Genomic DNA, 27,858 nt, shown 5'->3' with positions numbered 1-27,858 from the left:
TCCATTGTTTTCCAAAGTGGGAGAAAAGGGAGAGTGGCACTTAAGTATTTGCCATGTTCCAGGGGAGTTTCCACCCTTAAAGCTTTAACAAGCCAAGACGGAAGAAAATCTAGGGTTTTGAGATCTTAGTAGATGATGTGGGGAGAAGAGAAGAGAAAAGCAGAAGGACATGAGATTGGAAATAGTGCATTCTAGGCACTATTCATTATGGGATGGGAGAGGGGCCTAAACAATTTGGGCAGGTGTCAAAGTCTGAATAGAACTGGGAATTCATTCTCCAGAGGGTGATTCTTCTTCTTTCTCCTACCTGCCAGCGCCACAGGCTGGGTTGAGCAGATGCGCGGTCCGGGCTTCTGGATCCAGTTGGGGTTCCTGCTAGGTGGAGGAAGGTGCGGGCCTCAAGGGCGCAATCCTTGACTTACCTCTCCCGTCCGGCTTCATCAATAGCGCGTGTCCCACGAAGGGGTAGGCGCGGCCGACGGTCGGGATGGGCCTCATCTGCTGCCATTTCCTCGCGTAGCTCGCCACCATCTGAAGGAGGTTGAGGATGAGGGTGGCGCCGGCCAGAGAGACGGCGCTGGCCGCGCCCCAGAACAGCAACTTCTGCCCGATGAGCCCCAGCCAGAGCCCGACCATCTCTGCAGCGTCCCTTTTCGTTCGGGGTTAGCGATGGGGATGGAGAGTCAGCGCGGGTGGGCCGTCGGGGCGGCCGGCGAGGTCCAGTGTAGAGTTCAAGCGCAGGGTGCGGGGAGGAGGAGGAGTTCCCGGACGGTGGGAGGCGGGGGCTGCGGGCGGCGGGGGTGCGGTGCTTAGCGGAGAGGGCAGAGTAGTGCCCCGCGGGCTGGCTTCCTTCTTCTACCGCCGGAGGCTGATCAGGCCCAGCCTCCCGGAAGCACAGCAGCGGCCACCCCGGGCCTTGGGGACAAGGTTTCCAGCCTCCCAGGCGGAAAGAGAAAGCGCCGCCAGGGTTGTCACTGAGAGCTGCAGGAACCTCCGTAAAGCCCAGGTGCAAGCTGACTCGGGGGTATTTTGAAGGTAGGTGAAGGCTCTTAGGGCCGAATGAGAAGAACATTTAGGACAGCCCCTGGATGGACAGGAGATCAGAACTCACGTCGCCCCACCCAGGCGCCCCGGAGCCAACCAGCAACTCACCCCAACCAGTGGGCTGAGTTTGGGAGGATGGGACCAGGCTGCTGGGTGTCGGAGGGTTTTCCGTTCTTTCTGGCAGTCTGTTTCAAAACTGGAATAAAGACGCATCGGGGTTGAAACTCTCTTCTTGCGCAAGCCGCAGCGCTGCTGTGCTCCTGCGGCACTGGCTGCCGAGGGAGGAGGGTGCAACCCTGGCTTCTGCACGGGGTCATTCGGAGCAGCTAGCTTTATTCTCATCTACAGAGCTTCAGGGACACAGCCTTAGGGGAACGACAGTCAGTTTGTGTCACCTGACTGAGACACTGGAAAAGCTAAATGAGGTGGTGATCCAGATATTTGCCAAAATATCCTCCAGAGCAAGGATAAGCCAGAGCCTAAGGGAGGGGGAAAGATAGGATGACCGGCCAAAGTTTGGGGAAGAACTCAGGGAAAGGAGCATTTGGAAAGGAAACAGCTGCTATGGAGCATACTCAAAATGGATCTAAGACCAAGCCCGAGGCAGGAAAAAGACTGTACGAGGAGATTCTAATTCTATTGAGGCTGTGACCACTGCCTCCAGTTTCTCTCTTCTGCTTGCAGAGATGCCCTGTCCTGAAGGATGACTTTTTCTAGGCCCGGTACCAAGGGGCTAAGTAAGACGTATCCTAGTAACAAATCCCTAAGCACCAAGTGCAAAGGAAGATGAAATTGTGAGACTATCCTGGACTCCTTTGCTTAATTATATTAGTTTTCTTATAGCTATTGTTGAGGTTATCCAGAGCCTCCTAAGGGTCTTTGATATGAGGGGGAAAAGGCTTCTGTCCTGTTACCTTTTCTTTTTTTAAAGCTCCTCTGTATGTGCTGACATATAGAAAGTGATTTATAAAATATTAAGGGGGAAAAAACAGAACAAAGACCAAAAAAAAAAAAAAAAAAGAACTGAATATACGATGTAAGGCTTCTCTGGGAGAAAAAGTAGTTTGTTTGTTTGTTTGTTTTGTCTTGTTTTGTTTTTTTCTTACAGCTAGACTTATGATTAAGGAAAGCACTGATCAACTCCTTGGAGTGAAAACGGAGAAAAGTAACTTACACTTTTAGTGTATTCACTTCTACACTGTCTAATTGCTTCAAGACTTCTTTAAAAACTAAATGCATTGAGCTGAGGCACAGCTCAGTGGTAGACTATTGGTTTAGCATGTGCAAGGCCCTAGATCAGATCCCTGGCACAGAAAAAAAATCATTTATATTTAATATCTTTAAATATATCTCTTGGGCTTTAGCTTCTTTCTCCATAAAAGATTGAGGTGGAGCTGTAAGGTGAATTTCAACTATAAAAGTAGAAAATATATCTATATTTGACTCACTGATCATCTCTATGGAGGTAACAAGGCTACACCATATAACCTCTCCCTTAGTAAAGGGAGAGTGGGGGTGGGGGTACAACAGGCAGCAGCACATAAGAACATGGGCAAAGAAAGGCTCCAAAGCAAGGAAGGGTGTGAAGAGTCTCAAGCCATCAAAGTCCCTTCTTGGTCATTCATAGTGAGTAGTGGGAGATGATGTGCATAGGTAGGGGGGAGCAAAACCAGAGAGACCTGGACTGCCAGGCTTAGAACTTTTATCTTTATTTTAAAGTCAATTTGTAGAGGAGAGAAAGAGGGGTACTGGAGATTTGGGGGAGAAGGGGCAATAAAATAAGAGCTTTGTCCCTTAGTCATCTTTCTGTATTTCCCTTATTGGCAGATAAGGACTGTTCTCATCCTGCATTGGAATAGTAAAATTTCAAACCAAACTAGACAGCCAGAAAGAAGTGCATGGAAATAACCTCCTCACAGGACAGCCTTGTGACAACAGAGTACATAGTGTTGCAACTAAGAAGGATCACCAATGACAGATTGTTGGCTTCAGTGAGCTAAGCTAACTGAGCAGGAAACTGTCTCGTTGCTACCCCTTCTGAAAATTCGTTCCATATTAAAGGATGCCCATGCCACTTGGAAGATCTTAGGTCCAGGACTTTGATAGTCTCCCCTGCTTACAGTCAGTAACTTTGAAGGTTAAAGTCATGGTCCAGAGACATTATAAACTATAGAAAGTCTTGTAAATGTTAATACTTTTGTTTCCTAATTTTTTTGTCACTTGGAATGATTTCTGATATGAAAAAGTTAATTTAGATTATAAAATAATTTCCTGGCTGGATACTTATACACATCCATCATAAAGGTAGCAGGGAACTTTGTCACCCATGTTTGAATCACAGATACCAAGATCAAATAGATCAATAGAATGAATGATACCTAAATGTACAATTTTATGGACAAAAATCTAGCCATCACCCAAATTGTACCATAGAACATAAATCAATAATGATTTTTGTATCTAGCTTCTTAAACTCAACATTATGAGATGAATCTGTAGTACTGAACACAATATTTTTACCTTATTTTCACAGCTATGTATTATTCCATTGTTTGAATATGTCATAATTTATTAGTCATTTTACTGCCAATGAATGTTTTAGTGTTTCCAAGTCTCTTATGTTATAATTATGTATGATCACTCTCTTAGATGTTTTTGATTCACATGTGTACACATTTCTATTGAATATATATATGTCTAGGAGTAAACTTAGTGGGTATAGGGTATATTCATATTTAGCCTTAATATTAACTGCCAATTTTCTAACGTACCAATTTACATTAGCAATCTATGATTAGTTCCAGATATTTCGTATGCTTGCTAACTTTTGATAGTATCTTTTTTAAAAGGAGTTATTCCATTAGGTGGCATAGTGGTATGACAATGAGATTTTAACATGCATTGTCTTGACAACTTGTAATGGTGAGCATCTTTTCATGAGGTTATTGACCATTTTCAAAAGTGCCTGTTAAGTCATTTGCCCATGTTTAACAATGGAATTGTACAAAATTTTGGTGATTTGAAAGAGTTTTTTATATATATGCATTTGTATAATTACTTAACAATTGTTATATATGTCTATATAAAATATAAGTACTTTGTATTTTACAAGTCCTTGTATTACAAGACCTTTGCCAGATATATACTACAATTATCTTTTCTATGTCATTAGATGAGTAGAATGTTTTAAAATTTTAATGAAGTACAGTTTATTAATCTTTCCATTGTAGTTAATACTTTTTATCCTGTTTAGAAAACCTTTGCCTACCACAAGGTAAAAAAGAAAATCTCTCATTGTTAATTTCTAGAAACTTTGTAATTTTACCTTTTGCATTTAGGAATGAGAGCCATCTGTAATATGTGTGTGTGTGTGTGTGTGTGTGCGCGCACGCGCGTGTGCATGCAGGGGTAATGACATATCTATTTTTTTTAATAATGAATATCCAATTGAATTTAACATAAAAATCAACATGAAGAGAATTGACACTTTATAATACTGAGTCTTCCAATTCATGAGTGTGATACATCACTTAATTTATTTGGCTCTTCTTTAGTTTCTTCCATAAATGTTTTGTAGTTTTCTTTGAGGAGGTCTTGTAATAGCAAATTCTTAGATGTCGATTTGGTTATGGTGCCCAGCCATTTGGTCAAAGTGTATATAGTACTTGCCTAGCATGAGTGAGGCTCTGGGTTCAATCCTCAGCAATCACAAAGGAAAAAAAAAAAACATTAACCTCAACATAGTTTTCCTGTTTACCAACTTTCTTTCTCATATTGCCTTTGTGTATACCTCCAAATATCTGTTCCTTGGCCATTACAATTTTTATGATCCTCAGTAGGAAGAGAGGTTTTCTTTAAAGGTCATTGTCTTAGCCCATTTTCTCTTGCTATAATCAAATACCATAGACTGGGTAATTTATAAAGAATAAAATTTTGGCCTTGGGTTGTGGCTCAGTAGTACAGCACTTGCCTAGTACCTGTGAGGCACTGGGTTTGATCATCAGCACCACCTTAAAATCAATAAAGTATTCAATTAGATGTTTTAAAAAATAATAAAGGTTTATTTGACTCATGGTTTGGGGTGTTGGGAAGTTCAAGTTTGAGGATCTACTCGATGGCGGAGACTGTAGAATCCTGAGGTAGCACAGGGCATCACATGGCAAGACAGGGTAAGTGTGCTAGCTCAAGACTCTTCTAAAAAAAGCCACTAATTGCACCATAGGGCCCTGCCATCATGACCTCATCTAATCCTAAATACATCCCAAAGGTTCCAATTCCAAATACCACTAACACATGACTTTAAGGATAAGGTTTCCAATACAATCAATTTGGGGGCATACTCAAACCTTGCGATTACCGACATTTTCCATCTGGCTAATATAAATTGACTTATCAAAGGCATTCCAGGTCTTGTCCCTTCTTTGAAACACTTTTTATCTCCATTTAACTTTGAGGATTCCACATTATCTTGATTATGACTTCCCTTCACCAGCCGTTCATTCTCAGTGTACTTTGCTGGTTTTTCTTCACATCCTAGACCTGTAGACTTGACATGCTCAAATCTCAGAACAGTTTATTAATCTGTTCTCCTTCCCTACTTTTCTACACTCACTGTCTGTCTACACTGACAATGTATCTCATCCATTTCATACCTATGGACTGTATAGACAGTTCCTGACTTATGATGGCTGCACAGAATTTTTCAACTATATAATGATACAAAAGCAACACTGATTCCAAAGAAAACAGAATTTGAACTTTAAATCTTGAATATTTCTTGGGCTTGCAATATGCTACAGAATATTCATGTGATGCTGGGAGTGGCAAGCTACTGTGCCCAGCCAGTCACGAAACCATGAGAGTCAATAACCCTAATGTGTAGTGCATGCATTACCAGGTTTTATTTGGATGCAAGTATCAAAAAAAAAAAAGTACACGAGATGGCCGATATGTTATTATGAATGAGGCTTTGTGTTAGATGATTTTTTCCCAACTCAAGGCTAATGTAACTACTGTGAGAACATTTAAGACAGGCTGGGATAAGCTATGTTGTTTGGTAGGTTAGGTATATTAAATGCATTTTTGACTTATGATATTTCAGATTTATGATAGTTTTATCAGGATGTAACCCCATGGTAAGTTTAGGAGCACCTGTACAAGCAACAATTCCCAAATTTATATCTCCAGTCTACACCTCCTCTCCAAACCCCAGCTACAGATATCTGAAGATGTCAGCTAAAGTGGTACTCGGTCACATTGCCTTGTTTTGTTTCTCCATAGCATTTATTGCTAGCTGACCTTATAGTATTTTTGTATACGTTAGTTTATAGCATATCTCCTTTACTAAAATCTAAATTCTTTTATAGCAAAACTTTTATTCATTCCAATGCTGAGAACACTTTACACAAACATGGAATTAATATTTTATGAAACAATAAGTTCATGATGATTTTAAGTAGAAATGTCATCTTCTGAAACAGAGATTATAATGGAGTATTTATAAATTAAGTAAACTTTCACAGATACATATGTTTATATATTTTGAATTCACTGGGAAAGGCTTGTTATGTAGTTAGAAATGATTGAATGAATGCCTGTGTATTAGAAATTGCAAAGTAGATAGGTGTATAAATTATATAAAAATTGAGAGTGTAAAGGTGCTTTTACAAATGCAATGAATTTTTTAAAACTTTCAACACTTTGATATTTTATTAAAAGTTAAGGAATTAAAAATCCTGAACAATGATCTATAGTTATGAGAAAACAATGAAAATAAAAAATATACTGAAATGATTTATATATAGAAATGTACATCTCAATATGGTATAGAAATTCCACTCTAGGTCAGAACAATATATATGAATACTTCCTTTTATATTAAATTTATAAGATCTAACAGTTTTCTGTGATATTTTAGACTTTCCTAGGTTATTTTAAATTTTCTCCATTCCTTCTTTGGTTTTGGGTGATCTCAGAAATAATTAAATTTGCCTCTTTTCAATTTTTTAGCAGAAAAATTCTAAGATTCTTTTATCAAAATAGGTAGTTGTGAAAATGCTGCTCTAATTTTTACTTTATTAGTTTAAAAAGCACCATCCTTGATATAAGAATTATGTACTAATCTTTCAATCTCATTTAACCTATAAATGAAATATCTTTCACACAAGTGGAAAAAAATTGCTATGGGATAGCACTTTTAGAATCAATAAGAGAACCAAGTCCTTATGTAATCTCTAACAGCACTTGATCTTCTAATCTAAATGTTTAGAAGATAAAGTTCACTATCATTGTATTTGGTTCTATTTTTCAAAGTACTTTTTACCATTATAAAAATAATAAAGAGATTCAGTGATTTTCTAGGAAAAAAAGAATTTATCTTGGATGCTCAATCTCTTTGTCTGCCATCTCCCTTGTAAGATATTTGGGCTGAATACGGAAGCAGTTGGATGGTGTCTAGAGATTAATATAAAGTTGCTTGAATGGCTGTGAAAGCGCAGAATGGACACCTCTTCTAGCAGCTCTGGGGGACCGGAGAGCAACTTATGAGGGAGTCTGCAAACAGGAGTTCCAGACCACTCACCCATCTAGAAATTACTCAAGCTGGACAACTGATGAACCAAGACTGGCGTTTTCTCTTAAATGTTTCCATAGCTAATGTTGAGTAATTTAGAAAATTTTCAAAATGCTTTGGTCTTCTTGGTGTGAGAAACTAAGTATTAGCAATATTCACTGGAGTTAGAGAGTTGAGCTCCGTAGACTAGCCACCCCAAAAGAGGTAAAAAGATACTGGTCCTTCTCATTTCCATTCCCTAACATGTTCCGTGGCTATGAAGATGGAGTGGAGCATATAATGGAGAAATCATCAAAAGGAGGCAAGACTCTAGGCCCATTTTTATTTGTTATTCTGTGATTTAAAAAAAAAACAAAACAAAAACACTAATTCTAGTCTCAGCATGCTTTTTTTTAATAGACACAATATCTTTATTTGTTTATTTTTATGTGATGCTGAGGATTGAACCCAGTGCCTCATGCGTGCAAGGCAAGTGCTCTACTCCCACTCCTCAGCATGCTTTTTAATTTCCAAACATCTCTAATAGAAAATGATCCCGGCCCCTCATAGGCAGAAATGTCTGAAAATAATTTGTCACACATTTATGTGATACACATGTTTTTATGTGTTGCGAGCTATATATAAATGATGGGTTTATTTGAGCCATTAAGGCAGGGAAGCTGCATTTTTGGAAACTCTTGGGTGAAATCCCCGGGTTTCAAGAAATTCCAGATCATGCTGGCATCCTGCCTTACCTCACAGCCTTAGGATCAAACACCAATGCCCAGAGATGGGCATAAGCTGCCTAGGGCAACCTGTTTATCTCTACTCTTATCCTGTCCCCAAGGAAGGAGATCCCTATGGATCCCCTTTGGTCTGTACTGCTATAAATAAAGCAAACGCTGGCTTTTATCTCATTGTTAGGAGCCAGACCCATCATGTCTGCTCAACCCGACACGCCCCTGCTTTGAAACTATATAATTCTTGCCTTTTTGTCTTTATTTCTTAATATACTACTTTCATGGCTTTTGTTTCACAGCCAGATCCTGACCTTTACCCATTCCCTCCATCACACTGGACATGGTCGAGATTTGTGTATAAAGTTTAACTTGGATTAGTGAAAATCAGATTGATAAGGTACAATTATCTGATAGCAAAGAAAAAATTATGTTGATCTGAGATGAATACAAGAACTTAAGCCACTATAAATCAGCTTTGCCTCCAATTGACATTTCTCCTTTCCATTCCCCACTCCATTTTCTGCACTACTGTCAGATAGGGAGACATGCACTGAGAAAGATAGAGCAGGGCAGGAAGACAGGGGGGGAACGGAGCTGCTGCTTCAAGCAAATGGGCTGGGTGGGGACTTTACTGCAGAGGTGACATCAGAGGACAGATGAGATGGTGACGATATAAGGACGAAGCTGCTGCAAAGTTTTCTCTCCAGTGCATGGACACTCAGTTGAAATAATGAGGATGAAGCCATATGGATCCAGTTTTAATTGTGTTTTGTATTCAGCTTTAAAAATATACAAATGTGGGGACTTTCAAATGCAAGGCCTGGCTTTGAAATAAAAACTAGTAACACACAGTTGGCTTAAAATTAATTAGCCACTGACTATGCACAAAGAGGCTCATGATTAAAGCACTTTTAAACAGATATAACAAAGTCAGCACCGTGACTAGAATAATCAGAATCTTTTCCAAATGGGACAGATTATCTCAAACACAACTTTACTAGTTTTCAAAGAAGGAAGTTATATCTACTAGTGATTAGGATTTTGATGGAATTATTAAGAGAATGAGATTTAAAAAATTAAGGTACAAAGTTACAAAATGGCATAGACCTAGATAATATATATCATATATATTATTCGAGTGTGCATATAGGCACACACTCTCTGTGTGCGTAACTGATAGAATGATGGAACTGAAACACATATTAGATCTTCTGAGCAAAGCCTGAAGAACCTCAGGAATGCTCCCAGTAAAGAAGATTAGTGACTTTGACTTTCATGCTCTTTAGAATGTGAGGTGTTCAAATGAAATTACTTATTTTATTTGCATTTCACTCAGGTAGACTAACATTGCAGACTGTCAGATAAACAGATAAATAGTATAATACTTGTTATTCCACTTTTCAAGTTAAAAATGGCATGCTGAGGCTTTGGATACTCCGGTGAGTCCATGGTTCTGGTGAATTAATATCAAGATGCCACTTGGAATCTCTTTCTTGAAGTCACAGTTGTCCTCTGAAAAGATTTAGGCAAATATTGTGAACCTGAAACACAAACCAGAAAGTAATTCTCATTAGAATGTTAAAAGTTCAACCTCTCAAGAGGATTGTTTTGTACATTCCATGTAGATGATACTTTTTAAAAAATATTTTTATTAGTTGTTGATGAATTTTTAAATATTTATCTATTGGTATGTGGTGCTGAGAATCGAACCCCAGTGCCTCACACATGCTGGGGAAGCACTCTACCACTGAGCCACAAACCCAGCCCTAGATGATACTTTTTAAAAAGGGAAAAAAAATTTTTTTTTTTTTTTGGTGCTGGGGATTGAATCCAGGGCCCTGTGCATGTGACACAAGCACTATACCAGCTGAGCTATATCCCCAGCCCTGCCAAAAAATATTTTAATGTTTCCTTTTCCACCAACCAGGCAATTCTTATATACGACAACTGTCATTTGGAGTCCTGAGAAAAAAAAAGGGTCATTATTATTATTATTAGTTTTCCTGCCCAAGTATAAATGGAAAGCTAAGTTAATAACTCCTGGTGCTTCTTGACTTGGAAGCAAAGAGAACAAGGAGGCCAAGTGCCTGCTTGTCAGAGAAAAAGAAAATAAGCCTTAGAAACCCTTACGTAACCCTGGTTGCTTCTATAGAAATGAGAATGATCTCTGACCATCAATGATATCAAAGTTATTGATAAGAGAAGACACTAAGTATTTGGTAGGGAAAGATTAGGAGTGCAGATTTAAAACTGATTCAGAGCCCAGCTCTCTTACCTCCTCTCATTTTTTGTGCATCCAAACAACCTATTAGACATGTCCACTTGTGCTGCAGTAAATATCTCCAAAACTGAGTTTCTCAAAATTCCTTCAGTTCCTTCTTTTGATACCAATGCTACTGGTCGTCCACAGAATCTCAGCTGACAGCCTTCATTCCTTTCTCACACCTCATGTGGTGTTCATCTCCTCTGGGAAGCCCCTCTGCACCCGTTACTGCCTGAAGATTGAGCTAGGTGATCCTGATCACCTCTCATGACCATTTCCATCATCTTCCCCATAAGACCGGAAGTTCCTTGAAGCACAAACCAAAGCATTCTGATGTTTTTGTGTTTGTTTGCTTTGTGTGTGTGGGGGGGGGGGGGAGGGAGGGAGGAGGGAGGTGTTGAAGATCAAACTCAGGGCCTTAAATATGGTAGGCAAGTGCTCTGCCATTGAGCCACACCCCCACACCCCCAGACCCCCATCCTTGATATTTTGAATCTTGGCCATTATATCAGAACCTAGAACAGGGTGAGACTTCCCTGGTATATTGTTACTGAATAATAAACAAATCAGTGCTTACTTTCTCCCGACCATCTACAACTATGTTAAAAGTCATACGTTATAATGCAGCACAGTGGCCATTTACAGGAATCTTATTGTCAACTAAAAACGATGGGTAACACTGCTAAGGAACATAAAAAGCAACAAAAGCCACAGCAGTCTAGGACTATTAGAGAAAAACTTCAAAGGGCTAAAGAATCCCTGACATCACTATGCTATAAAACTGTAGAAAGCCTGATTTTTTTTTTTTTTAACATTTGGGGTCTTTTTAGTTGTAGGTGGACACAATATCTTTATTATTTCATTTTTATATGGTGCGGAGGTTGGAACCCAGTGCCTCACCCATGCTACTACGTAAGCTCTCTACCACTGAGCCACAACCCCAGCCCTCCCTCCCCCCTGAAAGGCTGATATTAACGGTGGTAAATCTGTTATATTATGCCTAAAGTTTACCTATTTTACTTTTAGAATGATATTTAAAATTTCCCTTAACACAAATACATTATCCTTGACATTTAAGACTATTTATGATACAAATGGCTTATAATTCTGAGCAAGTAGTACATGCCTGGCATCTAGCTATGTCCTTTTCATAGATTTTCCAACAACTATTTTATCTATATAATCTGTTATAAAATAAGAAACTGAGGTTCAGAGAGGTTTGGACTTTCTTAGGGCTGCACATCTTGTCAGTGTAGAGCCAGGGTGGGAACCCAGCAGATTCCAGAACAGCACACCTCACGTGATCAGTGCTGCCTCCGTGGGAAAAAGGAAATGTTGGTATTAGTTTGAAAATCAAATTATCCCCGGCCTGCATTCCAACTGTAATTTTATTAATCAAGAGAAAATGAGCACAGATTTGCTATCATTAGATTTTCAAAGATAATTTAGGATAAGGGTTTCATTTAGAAGAAAAGCATGAAAACTTGATTGCAGAAAGGATTTTCCTTTTTTTTTTTTTTTTTTTTTTTAATGAAAATGAGACTCCAGTTCATTAAGAGCCTGATCCATTTTCTTCTTTCCACCCTGCAGCTGCTGTGGCCCCTGCTGGTATGTGCAGGTTTTCTCTTGATAGAATTTCTGAAGGTAGAGCCACAGATCATGGACACTTGCTATTTTCTTCTACATGGTCAAAATAGGCCTATCAGGTAGATAATCTTCAATTTCATTTTATGAAACTTAAAGTTTTGCAAATTCATCATTATCTTTATATGTAAAAACTGCTGACCTGTCGAGGTCAAGCCCAGCAGCCTAGATCCACCCACATTGGCCTATGTGGGTCCCAGGTACAGCAGGCACGGTCCACCCATCCCCCGGCGGGGCAGACACCCTCCAGAGCCTACCCTCTGGTGCAGGACTCACCAATCAAAAGACATAGACTAGCAGATTGGATTAAAAAAAAAAAAAAAAGACCCAACAATATGCTGTCTCCAAGAGACTCACCTCATAGAAAAAGATATCCACAGACTGAAAGTAAAGGGTTGGGAAAAAATCATACCACTCACATGAGCCACGGAAGCAAGCAGGGGTTTCCATCCTCATGTCAAATAAAGCAGACTTCAAACTAAATTCAATCAAAAAGGATGAAGAAGGACACTACATACTGCTCAAGGGAACCATACACCAACAAGACTTAACAATTTTAAATATATGTGCCCCAAACAATGAAGCATCTACGTTCATCAAACAAACTCTTCCCAAGTTCAAGAGTCAAATAGACCACAACATAATAATTTTGGGTGACTTTAATACACCTCTTTCATTCACTAGATAGATCTTCCAAACAAAAGCTGAACAAAGAAACCATAAAACCCAATAATACAATCAATAATTTAGACTTAACTGACATATATAGAATAATTCATCCTTCAACGAGAGACTACACTTTCTTCTCAGCAGCACATGGATCCTTCTCTAAAATAGACCATATACTATGCCACAAAGCAACTTTTAGCAAATATAAAAAAAGTAGAGATACTACCCTGCATTCTATCAGATCATAATGGAATGAAATCAGAAATCAATGATAAAATAAAAAATGAAATCCACTCCAATACCTGGAGACTAAACTATATGCTACTGAATGAACAATGGATAACAGAAGACACCAAGGAGGAGATTAAAAATTTTTTAGAGGTGAATGAGAACATAGATACAACATATCAAAATCTCTGGGACACTATGAAAGCAGTTCTAAGAGGAAAGTTCTTTGCATGGAGTTCATTCTTTAAAAGAAGAAAAAGTCAACAAATAAATGACTTAACATTACATCTCAAAGCCCTAGAAAAAGAGGAACAAATCAACACCCAAAAGCAGCAGAAGACAGGAAATAATTAAAATCAGAGCTGAAATCAATGAAATTTAAACAAAAGAAACAACTGAAAAAATTGACAGAACAAAAAGTTGGTTCTTTGAAAAAATAAATAAAATTGACAGACCCTTAGCCATGCTAATGAAGAGGATCAGAGAGAAAACTCAAATCACTAATATACGTGATGAAAAAGGAAATATCACAACAGACACTACAAAAATACAGAAGATAATTAGAATTATTTTGAAAACTTGAACTCCAGTAAAATAGAAAATATTGAAGGCCTTGACAATTTTCTAGAGGCATATAATTTGCCCAAATTGAATCAGGATGATATATACAATTTAAACAGATCAATTTCAAGTGATGAAATAGCAGACACCATCAAAAGTCTACCAACCAAGAAAAGCCCAGGACCAGATGGATAAACAGCCATGTTCTACAAGACCTTTAAAGAAGAATTAATACCAATACTCTTCAATTTATTTCAGGAATAGAAAAAGAGGCAGCACTTCCAAACTCATCCTGTGAGGCTAATATTACTCTGATTCCAAAACCAGGCAAAGACACAACAAAAAAAGAAAACTTCAGACCAATATCTCTGATAAACATAGATGCAAAAATTCTCAATAAGATTCTGGAAAATTGAATACAAAAACATATCAAAAAGATCGTGCACCATGATCAAGTAGGATTCATCCCAGGGATGCAAAGTTAGTTCAACATATGGAAATCAATAAATGTAATTCATCACATCAACAGACTTAAAGATAAGAATCATATGATCATCTAAATAGACACAGAGAAAACATTTGACAAAATACAGCACCCCTTTATGTTTATTCAACATCATAAAGGCTATCTATGCTAAGTCCCAGGACAACATCATTCTAAATGGAGAAAAATTGAAGGCATTCCCTCTAAAAAACTGGAACAAGACAGGGATACCCTCTTTCAGGACTTCTATTTAACAGACTTCTTGTAACACTAGCCAGAGAAATTAGAGAGATGAAAGAAATTAAAGGGATACACGTTGGAAAAAAAGAACTCAAATTGGAACTATTTGCTGATGATATGATTCTATATCTGGAAGACCCTAAAAGTTCCACCAGAAAACTTCTAGAACTATTAAATGAATTCAGCAAAGTAGCAGGATACAAAATCAACACTCATAAATCAAAGGCATTTCTGTATATCAGTGACAAATCCTCTGAAAGGGAAATGAGGAAAACTACCCCATTTACAATAGCCTAAAACAAACAAACAAACAAAAAAAACTTGGGAATCAACTTCATGAAAGAGTGAAAGATCTATACAATGAAAATTACAGAACCCTAAAGAAAGAAGTCAAAGAAGACTTTAGAAGATGGAAAGATCTACCTTGTTCTTGGATACATTATCAAAAGGACCATACTTCCAAAAGCACTATACAGATTTAATGCAATTCTGATCAAAATCCCAATGACATTCCTTATAGAAATAAAAAGCAATCATGAAATTCATCTGGAAAAATAAGAGACCCAGAACAGATAAAGTAATCCTTAGAAGGAAGAGTGAAGAAGGCAGCATCCCTATACCAGACCTTAAACTATACTACAGAGCAATAGTAACAAAAACAGCATGGTATTGGCACCAAAACAGATTGGTAGACCAATGGTACAGAATAGAGGACACAGAGACTAACCCACAAAATTACAATTATCTTGTATTAGACAAAGGTGCCAAAAACATGCACTGGAGAAAAGACAGCCTCTTCAACAAATGGTGCTGGGAAAACAGGGAATCCATATGCAACAAAATGAAATTAAACCCCTATCTCTCACTATGCACAAAACTCAACTGAAAATGGATCAAGGACTTAGGAATAAAACCAGAGACCCTGCATCTAACAGAAGAAAAAGTAGGCCCTAATCTCCAGCATGTGGGATTAGGCCCCAACTTATAAGATTCCTATGGCACAAGAATTAAAATCAAGTATCAATAAATGGGATATACTCAAACTAAAAAGTTTCTTCTCAGCAAAAGAAACAATCTATGAGGTGAACAGAGAACCTACATCTTGGGAGCAAATCTTTACCCCTTACACATCAGATAGAGCACTAATCTCTAGTATATAAAGAACGCAAAAAGCTAGCCACCAAAAAAACAAATAACCTAATCAATAAATAGGCCAAGGACATGAACAGACACTTCTCAGAAGATGATATACAATTAATCAACAAATGTATGAAAAAATGTCCATTAGCACTAGCAATTAGAGAAATCCAAATCAAAACCACTCTCAGATTTCATCACACTCCAGTCAGAATGTCAGCTATTTATTATGAAGACAAACAACAATAAGTATTGGTGAGAATGTGGGGAAAAGGGTACACTCATACACTGCTGGTAGGACTGCAAGTTGGTGTAGTCAATATGGAAAGCAGTATGGAGATTTCTTGAAAAATTGGGAATGGAACCACCATTTGACCTAGCTATCCCTCTCCTCGGTCTATACCCAAAGGTCTTCAGAACAGCATACTACAGGGACACAGCCACATCAATGTTTATAGCAGCACAATTCACAATAGCTAAACTGTGGAACCAACCCAGATGCCCTTCAATAGATGAATGGATAAAAAAAAAAAAAAACGTGGCATATATACACAATGGAATATTACTCAGCAATAAAAGAGAACAAAATCATGGCGTTTGCAGGTAAATGGATGGAGAGAAGATAATGCTAAATGAAATTAGCCAATACCAAAAAACCAAATGCCGAATGGTTTCTTTGATATAAGGAGGCTGATTCATAGTGGGATAGGGAGAGGGAACATGTGAGGAATAGACAAACTCTAGATAGGGCAGAGGAGTTGGAGGGGAAGGGAGGGGACATGGAGTTAGAAATAATGGTGGAATGTGATGGACATTATTATCCAAAGTACATGTATGAAGACATGAATTGATGTGAATATACTTTGTATACAACCAGTGATATGAAAAATTGTGCTCTACATGTGTAATAAGAATTGTAATGCATTCTGCTGTCATATATAAGTAAAAAATAGTTTTAGGTTTAAAAAAAAAAAAGAAACAAGAAAATACTGACCTATCAAAATACTTTGACCTGTCCACGTGTGACCAGCAAATTCCATCGTTGTCAGTGAACCTTTTCGAGGTGTATCCAACTGTTAAGAGGAAAATAAAATGAGGGATGAGCTTTATTTAAAAAACAAAATACCTTTTTTGTTGTATTTTGTTTTGTTTTAATCAAAGTTATGGTTAACAGCAAACCTACCCGGAATGTATGGGTTGTGTTGGGCCTTGAAAGTTGCTCCAGGGTAATGGTTTTTTCTCGGAGAGGGGATCTTTCTATGCCATTAGACATTGCACTTGACACGTGGTTTTGGGGATACCTTCCCCTGTACTGAATGAAGAATAGTACACTCTTGTTTAAAAGAAATACATTCCTTAGAAAGACAAAACAACATCTCTGGAAGCTTCAATCATTCACTTATTTATTCGCTGAGTTACTTACTTTAAAATACTTATTTAAATTTGCCAAATACAAGGACTTCTAAATATCTATACGTTTTAATTACATTATTATATTATTAAGTCCCCCCAAAAGGTAATGCCATAATAGGTAAATAGGTATTAAAAACCTTAATCACACAAAATTCTTAACATTTATTTATATTAGAAATGTAGTTCTGGGCTTGGGAAGCATTTGCCTTGTTTTATTATTTCATCCTAAGGTTACCCATTCCAGCTTTGCCACTCTAGCCTTCTGGGAACAGGTTCTATTGCTGTGATTAAGGTGGCAGAAAAGAATGTGAGAGAAAACCCTAACTTAGTGTTTTGTTTTGTTTTGTTTCTCTCTTTCTGTCCTATGCTCCTCTAACAGGTCGTCCTTTCATGTTTCATACAAAAGACACAAATTACTTGTTTCAGAGTGAGGCGTGTGGATCCTTGTAAATCTGTGAGAAACCTCGTTACCCCTACTACCAAGAGCATGGGTGAACTAAGCTTCAGTGAGAAAGACACTGCCTCTGTACTGCAGTAAATATGGCAAAAATCAGCTGCAAAAATGAGAGCTGATAAAAATGATGAGGGTAGGGCTGAGGCTGTGGCTCAGTGGCAGAGCGCTTGCCTCGCACGTGTGAGGCACTGGGTTCAATCCTCAGCACCACATACAATAAATAAACAAATAATAAAGGTTTTTAAAAAATGACAGGGATAATAATTTACTGAGCTCCTAGTTTATGTCAGTCATCATATCATACATTTAAAACGTATGCGTTCATCTAATCCTTCTAACAATTTCTCGAGGCAGGAATTGTTATTACCCTTTTATAGATGAAAAAAACTAAGGTTCAGGGAGATGAAAGCAAACTTGTACCAAATCAGTGGGTCTGCACGGCAGGATGGAGACATGGCTCCGCCTGTCTCTGGACCTAACCTCCATGCTCTTTCTTCGTTGTCTATCTCCTTGACACCTGAACTTTCTGTTTTAGCTCAAGACCAATTTTTATATCATCCCCCTCTAAAGTCTCATGAGCCATTTATATTCTAGAAGTGGATTATGAAGACATTTTGGATGCAGCCAAGTAGAGCATTCTCTTATGTTCTGACTTCTCTTGGAAGTGCCAGCATTGTTTTGGTTTACTTGTTTTCCAACAGATTAACTAAAACGGTTGCACTTATAATGAAATCTGTCTTACGGAAATGGAGCGGGATCCGGAAACAGCTGTGATCTGCTCCCCAGCCTCTGAGCCTATCGGGGGCAACCTGCTCCAGGAGGTTTGAACCGGTGGGGAAGACATGTGGTCTAGGCCAGTTTGCCTGTAAACACAACAACATGCAACTGAATACCCAAGTGCGGAGGAGTCAGCCCCTAGCAGGCAACTCCAATCTGAGCTGCCAATCACGATCTGCCTTCCAAAAGCAATGTTCAAGGAAAACAAGCCATGCTTCAGGGAGATGGGAGACAGGGACCAGCAGCTCCAGTCACATTGCCCCTATTTAGCAGTGGCTGTCAATCTGGATTTCCCAAGTGCTCAGCCACACTGGGAACTGTACAGAACACAGAAGAAACTGAAGATCTAGCTCCTTCCTATGACCAGCTATTGAAAACATAAGTAATTAGAGATCAATGAAATTATATATATTATATATAATACATATTATATATATATTAATTATCAATGCACAGGGCTTAGATGAGGAAGACTACAGAATTTTACGTGAAGTCATAAAAAGGTGATATGAAGTTAGAGGCAAAAAGACATTCTCTGGTAGGAAAACTAAATATCACGAAGATTTTTAGTTTTTCCAACATTCTTTATAGATTTAACACTATGATGCCCAATGTGTATGTTCTGTTTTAAATTTGGCACTTTGGTTATAAAGATTATTTGAAATTTGTACCAAATCAGTGGGTCAAATCACATTGCCCCTATTTAGCAGTGGCTGGCAATCAGCCACTGACTAAATTCTAATAAAAGAAGAGTGATGACAGGAGACTGCCCCTATCAGATAATAACATTCAAAATTTAAATTGGTTTTTGCACAGGAATAGATAAGACATTCTAGAAACAGATTCAAAATCATTTATTCATTAATAACAAAGTCATGAAAGTTACAGTAGGAAAATTTTTAACCTATAAAGCTATAAAGTTTTTAAAAAGTATATGCAGGACCTCAACTTTAGAGACCGCGGGGAAGGAGACCTATATTGCCAGTGGGACTATAAATTTGTACAACCATTGCAGGAAGTACTTTGGCAAAATATTTCAAGAACCTAAAAAATATCCATAACCTTTGACCTATTCATTTTCCTTCTAGGATTGTATATCACCAGGAAACAATTTAAGGATATCCTTTTGGAGACTGATATCAAATGATGTCCACTGCACATCATCAAAATGAAAATATAGAAAAGAGTGAAATTTCATAGATAGGGAAATACTTAATAAATTATGATATACCCACATGATGAATAGGTCATTAAAATCATGCTTTTAAAAATATTTGAGAACTGAAATATAAATGATATAATGTTAAGTGAAAAAGTATACAAAAAAGCGCTACATTACACAACAGTAAAATAGTATTAGGAAAAAGACAATGGGAAGGAAAGAAAAATAAAATCCTAGACAAACTTGATAGAAATTTTACCAACCGTTGTCATTACTATATTTCTGTGTGAGAAACATACAAGTGATCTTTGGTTTCTATTCATATTTTTTATATTGTCAACATGTTCCAGGGTGTTTGGTACTTTGATAATTAGAAAAAAATGTTATTTCATAAAATTGAAAGTCAACGGCAGGGGTGGTAGCTCAGGGGTAGAGTGCCCAAGTGGCACAAATTGAATCTCAGGACCACCACCCACACACACACAGACACACACACACAAAAAAAAAATGCAGAGGACAGACCATAAACATGTCAAAACAAGCATAGCTGGTGTGTTTGTGAGACAAAGGAAGATAAGGTTGCCCAGAATTAAAGAGGAGAAGAGAACTAATAGGAAATAGTTATGCATAGTCAAAGAGGGTGAGAGGGATCCCCTCAAAGAAGGCAAAAAATTTTACTCTTCTGCATAAAGCAAGCATTGCTATACATACAGATAGACAGTCTATCTGTGATATTTGAATTCCCAGGATTGGAGCATAATTAGGGAAAATAGTCTAAAAGCAGTCCCTAGCATTGTTAATAGTGGGAGAAAAAAAACTTTAAAAATTCTCATCTATGGAAAGAGGGGCCAAAACATGGAAGGAACGTACAATTGGAGGTATCTAGATTTGTTTCAGTAGGAAATAGGAATGGTTTCTGATGAAAGTTTGATAGTGGAGCCCTGGAAGACTGGAAGAGAGGAGAGAGCGGTTCGTGCTATTGACACGGGCATGGGCTGGATCAGGTGTGGGGGGCGGCCACACTGAGACTGAAGGTGGGAGAGATGACTTGAAAGCATGAACAGAACAGATCCAAATACCACCAGGAATATCTGTCCTAGTGCCTGATGTATATCAGTTGTAAAAGAAAGGTGGTCTAACAAAAAGTTGCAAATGATGCTCTAAATGCATCTTTTGAGAGTCCAGTGATTAATAGGTGGAAGCTGCTCAACCCACCAGCTCCTGAAGGGGATTTCAGTTCAACTCCTCTAAAGCTCAGTCCCTTACAGTAGAAAGTCTATGGCCTAGGGCCCAGGGGGTGGACTCCAAAGTCAAGAGCACTGTGGCTGTCCCCAGCTCTGCCTTCCTGCTGTGATGATGATCCTAGGCAAGTTATTCAACTTCTTTCAGCCTGTTTCTTCATCTTAGATTTGAGATAATATGAATATCACTGGAAAGGTTTGCAGTGAGGAATAACTAAGATAATAATGGAAATACATGAAATTCCATTAATAAAATAAATAAATGTATGTACACAGTTACATACAACTATTGGAACAAAGTTAGTGTTGAATACTCAAATAAACTTGTAAGAAAAGAAAAGCATCTAAATAAAATCTGATAGAGGATACTTTGTTCAGAATAATCCATCAATCCTAATTGACAATGTCTCTGCCCTATGACCTTTTGTTTACCATGATAAAGAAACCAGACTTACAGTTTTGTTCCCCTAAGAATTTCATCACTGTACACATTGGGGGTTTTTATTCTCTGTGAATCTGAAGTAAGAGAAGGCAGCCTCCGGTGCGCTGGTATTTTCCTGGCAGAAGTCTGTAATCTGTGAGTATCTGAGATTCTAGCCAGGCGGAGTCGTGTAGAGGACGGAGCACTGGCGCCCACACTAGATGATTTGTCCTCTTGTTCATTCCTAGAGGAGGAAAATCCAGTTAGTTGCTCAGATGTGAGTGCTACGAGAAGACTGAACACAACTCTTGGTACCTTCCTCTGTGCCACGCACAATAGTGCCTGGTACCCAGAACATACTCCTGAAGGTACTTGTTAAATGAATGGACAGACTATTGTTTCCATTTCTATACTAATAAATTCATAGGTGAACAAAAATGTCACTTTTTCATTGTATGTAATCAAATGGTAGCGAAGCCCACAAGCTTAGGAATTCATAACTGCATTGAGCTTTTCTCATCTCTTCCTAATGCAACAGGAATTATGTTGTGGTTGATGTCAGAAGAACCTGCTTTTACTCTGGCTGTACTTCCTCTGGGGTATGCTCAGGCACATCTGGAGCATGGAATTAAATGGGATTTTCACTGTCCCATGAACCTGCAGTGTTCCAGCATTTCCAGCATAGGGAAGTGGTTGGGTTCTTCCTCATACGTACTGTGTTCTATCCACAAAATACATAGGTCTCTGCTGGAGTGGTTTTGCTTGAATTGTCATCACACCATTCAAATCACTGTAGAAATTGTTGGAGAAGCGATGAATCTGAGAAAAGTTAAAAAAAAAAAAGAGTAAAACAATATTCCAATCATCCCAAATCTTCAGAAATCAAGTGGTACAAACTGGCTAAATTTGAAAAAAAAAAATTAATCAAGGGACCATATTTTATACTGCATACTAAACAAAGTGGGGAATACTGTATTGAACTTATCAGAGCAGTTTAAAGAGACCCAAAACTACAAGAAGCAGGCAGAAACTCCAAAAGTTTCTCTCGAACTGTAAAAAGCAAAGAAGCTTATTGTAAAGCCCTTACTCTAGAAAGCAAAATAAGGCTGCTAGGCTTAGATACTGTTTAACTCAATGCTCCCCAAACCACAAGCCCTGGTCAGGGATGAGTTTTGCCAGTTTCACACAGGCATTCTGCTTATTTGCTCCTAAGTTAAGTGTGCCTCTTTTTCTATTTTTTTCAGTTAAACAAATCTTACTATCATTTAGGACTTAGTATATGTCTTTGACCCTAATTTGTGAAAGGTATATTTTTCCTCTGAACCTTACAGCACTTACAAGCTAAAGCATATCTATTATAAAATATAATACATTAGAGGTAATTAGCTTCTGATTATAATAAAAGCTAAGAGTTATGGAGTGCCTACTCCATGCTACACACTATAATAAGTGTCATATCTCCTTTAATTCTCACAGCTTCCTACTGCATAGGTAACATATTAAAGTTGAGGTTTTGAGAGAAAATGACTGATTTGAGATCATAATGCTAATGAATGGTATCATCCGGTTTCAAAGTTGGATTCTAATAAGCAAAGCTCGAACTCTCACACTACTATCAATAATACTGGCTCTGTGCATGCGCGTGCACACATGTGGTGTGTGTGTGTGTGTGTGTGTGTGTGTGTGTGCGTGCATTCGGTATGGCTTGACTCCTTCCAACTGGTCTGTAAATGGCACATAGCTCAAGACCAGGAATCTTGTCTGATTCCTTTTCTCTGGTCTCCCACATAAGAAGGTCTGTGTGGAACATGAAGTCCAAACTCCCTAGCATATCCAAGATCTCCCATGAACAGGCCCATCCTTTCCAGCCTCACCCGCTACTAGATCTATGAATGAGGATGAAATTCAAGAACAGTGTATCAGGTGGTTATATATGGTTATAAATCTTCATTCAAAGTTCTCACATCTTTCTAGAATTTGATCCTCACAGCCATATCTTAGTCAACGCATTATTCTCCTTGTTACACAGATAAGTAGATTAAAGCTCAGGAAGTTAACATGTCCAAAATAACACTCAGCCCAGACCTCCTGATTCCAAAGCCCCATTTTTTTTTCCCCACCATGCCCTGATGTTCCCAGTCTTCTGTCCTCTAAATCCTCAGTCCAATCACTGGCCTAAACCATCTATCTTTCATGCATCCATGCCTTTGCCTGGCCTGAAGTGGCCCACCCAAAATTCTTAGCCACAAAAGTTCTACTCATTTGTTCATGTTTCTGTTCAGATTTCACCTCTGGTGTCCAACATCAACCCCATCCTCTAATCAGGATGAATCAATCTCTCCTGGATTCTCCTACCATGCCTATTTTTGCTCATTCCTCACAGAAGGTAATGCATCTGACCTTATGTTATAATTTTTGTTTCACTAGGTCAGGGACCCAGTTTTATTCATCTGCATATCTCCTCAAAACAACTAACATGGTGCATTTAATATAAGCACTAACTCTTTAAGGAACCCAAGTAATTCTCATTAATGAATACTCATTAATTCTTTTGTTACTTTGGTGGAAGGAAAGGAGGCCATTTATAATTTTCAAAATGTCTATAAACTTAGGGGAAAGTATTTTCCGCCCCCTCACAAAATTTCGAAAATAATTTCACATCTCAAACTAGTATCTCATAAAGCATGTGTGATGCTATTAAATAAACACCATGAAATAATCACATTACATTTTAATCTTGTTGACAAACACTATTAAATATTTTGATAATTGAATTCAATAGAATGGTGTTCTTGAAAAAAGGTAAGGTAAAAACTGAAGAAACAAAAGGGAAACAGGATGCAAATACATCTACCTGGGGTAGATTAAGATGAGAAGCCATGGGCAAGCTGCGAGCTTCAGAACTCCTGGATGGGGGCACGCTGGCCACATCAGTGCTCAGCCGGGAGAGGAGTACCTGTGGAGGTCTATTTTCAGCGACTTTCAACTTTTCTTTCTGTTTTTTCCCTTCTGTGTCAATAGAAAAATCAATATTATGAGAAACATGGGATCACCTAAGACAAATAAATTCACTCAGCAAAGAAAACATCTGTTCTTGATTCACCAAAAATCTAAGTTATAGCCATCAATTAAAGAGCAATACACTAGAGAGAAGAGACCCCATGAACCAACTGGTTACCACACGGTCATTCCAATGGTTAGTAGCAAAACAGAGATTATACAGTAGCAAAAAAAGATTCTCAGAGTTTTATAAAAGCCTGACTAATCCTTTTGGCTAGGAAAAGAACAGCATTAGAATTATCATGTTTATTGCCCTATTGTATCAAATACCTAAAACTAGTCATTAAGGTCCACCATCAATATTACTATGATTTGTTCCTGCTCCATTTTAGGTGCTTTAGAGAACATTTTATATGTTTAAGTGAAGATAAACGAAGTGATTATTAATTAATTATTAATTAATTATTAGCTATGTTAATATTTTACTCTATAAATAATGTCATCAATAATTAAAAACAAATATCCTCCTTATTAGAGAGTAGTTAGGTGAAGTTTTGTTTTGTTTTGTTTAACCACAATAAAAGATAATGTGACTTCCAGTTTCTTTCTGTGCAGTTCTGAGGGTTTTTTGTTTTTGTTTTTTCAGAGTGCAAAGGTATTATTTTTGTAACTTAAAAAACAACAATGTCCTTTTGGAAATGATTAAAGATCACCTATGAGTAAAGACAGAAAGCCACTTGTCTTCCCACCCCAGTCCTGTTCTAGGTGTGGCCAAGGGGGGGGGGGCGACGGGGAGCACAAAGCCCATTTTTTCTCTTTTCAGGTGGCCAAATTCTGCAAATAAATACCTTTAAGTGTAGTTTCCCAGTTTTTCCTTATCAGTTCTTCTAATATTTCCACCACATTTTTCCAGACATGATCAAACACTTCTGCTGCCACAGCATCTTTGATACAGTCATGGGGGGAAATAGGAGGAAGTCCATGTTTATGCCACTTCCTGCCATGGTGAGCTGGTTTCCGTTCAAGACGTTCATCACCACTAAGAATGAAAACCCAGTGTGATCACTAGAGGTATCCATGTTTAAGTTAAAGTAACTCACTCTCTCTCTCTCCCAATTTATCTATTCTAAAGTTATTCTGTCATCTGACATGTATGCATATGCATATTTATACATATATAAATAAATGTAAAATTCTTTTTAAATAGCACACTTTTTAAAAAATATACACAATTTTTATCAATCATACCTCAATAAAGCTAGAGGATAAAAACCAAAAGAAACAATAAAAAACAACTCTCAGTTACATGGATCTGTTCTGTTGTTTTTTCCTGGTCTCGGATTTATTTATTTCTACTCTGATTTCTGTTATTTCCTTCCTCTACTCTGTTCTTCTTTCTCTGGTTCCTTCTGGTATAAAGTTCATTTGCCGACTTGAGATCTCTCTTCTTTTTTTTTTTTTTTTAAATGTCGGCATCTATTGCTATACACTTTCCTCAGAACTGTTTTTGTTATCACATAAGGTTTGGTAAGGTATATATCTATTTTCATTTGTCTCAAGATAATTTTCTTTTTTCCCCTTTGATTTCTTCTTTGACCCATCAGCTATTCAAAAGTCTATTGTTTAATTTCTACATATTGGTGAATTTTACAGTTTTCCTCCTGTTACTAATCCTTGCTATTTCATCCTTTTTAAATTTGTTAAGACTTATTTTAGCAACTAGTTGTTTTTTTAATGTAACAATTTTCAATTGAGGCAAATTGCTATCCTACAACACTTGTAGCTTTAAGAACAAAATATGCATTTAGTACAGAGACTAGAACTTTCCCTTTGCCCTTCATAAGGAACCTACAGTCCCTGGGCATGAGGGCCTGGTGGCCTTGTCTGTTTTCACTAGCATGCTGGACAGAGCTCTTGTTTCCTCTCTGTGCCATCCTGTCAAGAAGGCAGGGAAACACCGCTCTAGCACATATACTTCCTGTTAGGAATCTGAACTCTTTGGGGAGTACAGTATTCTCTAAAGAATAGAAATCTTTTAGATAAAATAAAAAATACACAAAACACAAAATGAGCATGTAATAAAAATAAATGTCAAACTATTATACTATGAAGTGGATGTCAAACAAAATTCTACTTACTCCTCTTTTTTGTCAAAAGCAAAATATTCTTCCACCTTTCCATCCATATCGTAAACCTCTTCTTCCAGGGATGAACATGCTGTGAGGTGGGTAGTCCCTGTGCCTACAGGGCCTGGCAGGGCAGAGGCTGAGAGTGTGGCTGGGATTATTTGAGAACCAGAGATGCACAACCTATGGGAAAAGAACATCCTATATGGGATTCTGTAGAACAACAAGAACGTAACACGTGCATCAACGTGGCGGATCTTTAAAGTCACCATAAAGTACAGAACCTCAAATTTAAAAATCATTAACTATTACATTTGCAAAAACTGATCCTTAAAAGCATTTTAACACCAGCATCATTTAAAAAAAAAAACTTAAGGGTTTCTTAAAAGGCTAAATTATTTTATATGTCTATATCCTCTTTGCTAGTACTGAAAGGATGTCACCACAGCTCAATGCCAAATAGGTGTAAATGGAATAAACATATTTATTGAAATCTGTAAACCAGGAGTGGTGGTGCGTACCTGAAATCCTAGTTATTGAGGAGGCTGAGGCTGGGGGGATAGCAAGCTTGATGCTAGCTGCCGCAAATTACAGATACCTTATCTCAAAATAAAAATGAAAAGGGTGGGGGTTTAACTCTCTGTTGAGCAATATCCTAGAATGCATGAGATCCTGAGTTCAATCCCCAGCAAAAAACAACAATTAAAAAAAAACCCCAAAAAACAAACAAAACAAAACAAACAAACAAACAACAATAACAACAACAAAAAACCCAAACCCAAACACCACAAAAACCCAACCAAACAAAACTTTTTTGTAAGCCAAAAAATAGGATAAATCTTTACTTCTGCTATTTTCTTGAGGCTATTTCTTCCATCACAATGAAGCAATTTTTGATTTTGCATTTAGCCTGGCTTTCACAGTGCCTTTGGAATAAAAGTTTAAGTTGACTTCTATGTGCATGTGTTTGTATTTCATACATATTTTACATGTATGCATATATTCAAGCATAATTAATTTAGGATCAGAAGCATCTTGTGAAAATATTCTCTGCACTCGTCCTGCATTGAAATCTAAATTTGAATATTTGGTGGAACCAAAGCCTATAAACATAAAGAAAGGATAACTAAAATACAGTAACAGATACTTTTTGGAAGTAACACATATCAACATACTGTTGGATGTTGCTGCTGCATTCTGGGGCATCAGGTAAAGGTTTGTGGCCAGCAGAACTAGGCACATTGCCCTGGAAGTGTTGGAACCCTTCATCAGTTGGCAGGACAAGCTGTCTTCCTAATACTCTGCAATGGAAAGACACTAAAGAGTTAGTAATATCTTGGAGTAGACAAGGAAAAAATGCTTTGTGATTGTAAAGGAAGGATGCAATAATGTTTTTGAAGGCATGGATATGACACGATGTAGTATGTATTGGCACATAAGAAGCATCATGGTGTCAGAGAAAAAGCCTGAGCTTTGGGAAGGCGAGACAGTTTGTTCTGGCCAGGGACTAAGATTCAGAGATGCAGTGCACTGGCTCTCTAGGCCACCGATGTCATTTGCCTGTTTATTTACTTTGCAGGACTGATGAGCGGCTTGGAGATAAAGCATATCTGACTTGGTGCCTAGGGCAAGGAAGAGTACAGTGAAACCCCCTCTGTGTGTTAACTAAGATTTACCTAATGAATAAAAACATATAAATATATG

The 27,858-nt window shown here is 37.9% G+C and overlaps 2 protein-coding genes and 1 long non-coding RNA gene across 5 annotated transcripts in view; 1 reads left to right on the top strand and 2 right to left on the bottom strand.

Moving 5' to 3' along the window:
• The window catches only part of Cyp4v2 (cytochrome P450 family 4 subfamily V member 2), a 20,508-nt gene extending 19,255 nt beyond the window's left edge, over positions 1–1,253 (bottom strand). The window contains exon 1 of the mRNA XM_076853738.1: positions 423–1,253. Within this exon, the coding sequence (XP_076709853.1) occupies positions 423–636 (214 nt within the window). The 5' untranslated portion in view covers positions 637–1,253. The remainder of the gene's footprint in view (positions 1–422) is intronic.
• On the top strand, positions 826–27,858 carry LOC143397567 (uncharacterized). Its single transcript, XR_013091176.1, has 3 exons — positions 826–1,035; positions 24,942–25,099; positions 27,734–27,858. It is a non-coding gene; the product is annotated as an uncharacterized LOC143397567 (long non-coding RNA).
• Fam149a (family with sequence similarity 149 member A) overlaps positions 9,632–27,858 on the bottom strand; it is a 54,085-nt gene continuing 35,858 nt past the window's right edge. For 2 of the 3 annotated variants that reach the window (XM_076853736.1, XM_076853737.1), the window contains exons 5-14: positions 27,330–27,455; positions 26,167–26,337; positions 24,877–25,067; positions 23,883–24,037; positions 21,744–21,847; positions 21,063–21,272; positions 18,170–18,290; positions 16,744–16,872; positions 16,555–16,633; positions 9,632–9,875 (exon numbers count right to left, since the gene is read on the bottom strand). In XM_076853736.1, coding sequence (XP_076709851.1) covers positions 9,802–9,875; positions 16,555–16,633; positions 16,744–16,872; positions 18,170–18,290; positions 21,063–21,272; positions 21,744–21,847; positions 23,883–24,037; positions 24,877–25,067; positions 26,167–26,337; positions 27,330–27,455 — 1,360 coding nt within the window. In that variant the 3' untranslated portion in view covers positions 9,632–9,801. Of the gene's footprint in view, positions 9,876–16,554; positions 16,634–16,743; positions 16,873–18,169; positions 18,291–21,062; positions 21,273–21,743; positions 21,848–23,852; positions 24,038–24,876; positions 25,068–26,166; positions 26,338–27,329; positions 27,456–27,858 lie in introns of all 3 variants that reach the window. The other variant, XM_076853735.1, reaches the window with a different exon arrangement.

Source organism: Callospermophilus lateralis, chromosome 4 (assembly GCF_048772815.1).
Source record: "Callospermophilus lateralis isolate mCalLat2 chromosome 4, mCalLat2.hap1, whole genome shotgun sequence".
NCBI classification, from domain to species: Eukaryota; Metazoa; Chordata; class Mammalia; order Rodentia; family Sciuridae; genus Callospermophilus; species Callospermophilus lateralis.
This window is presented reverse-complemented; position numbering and strand designations above follow the sequence as displayed.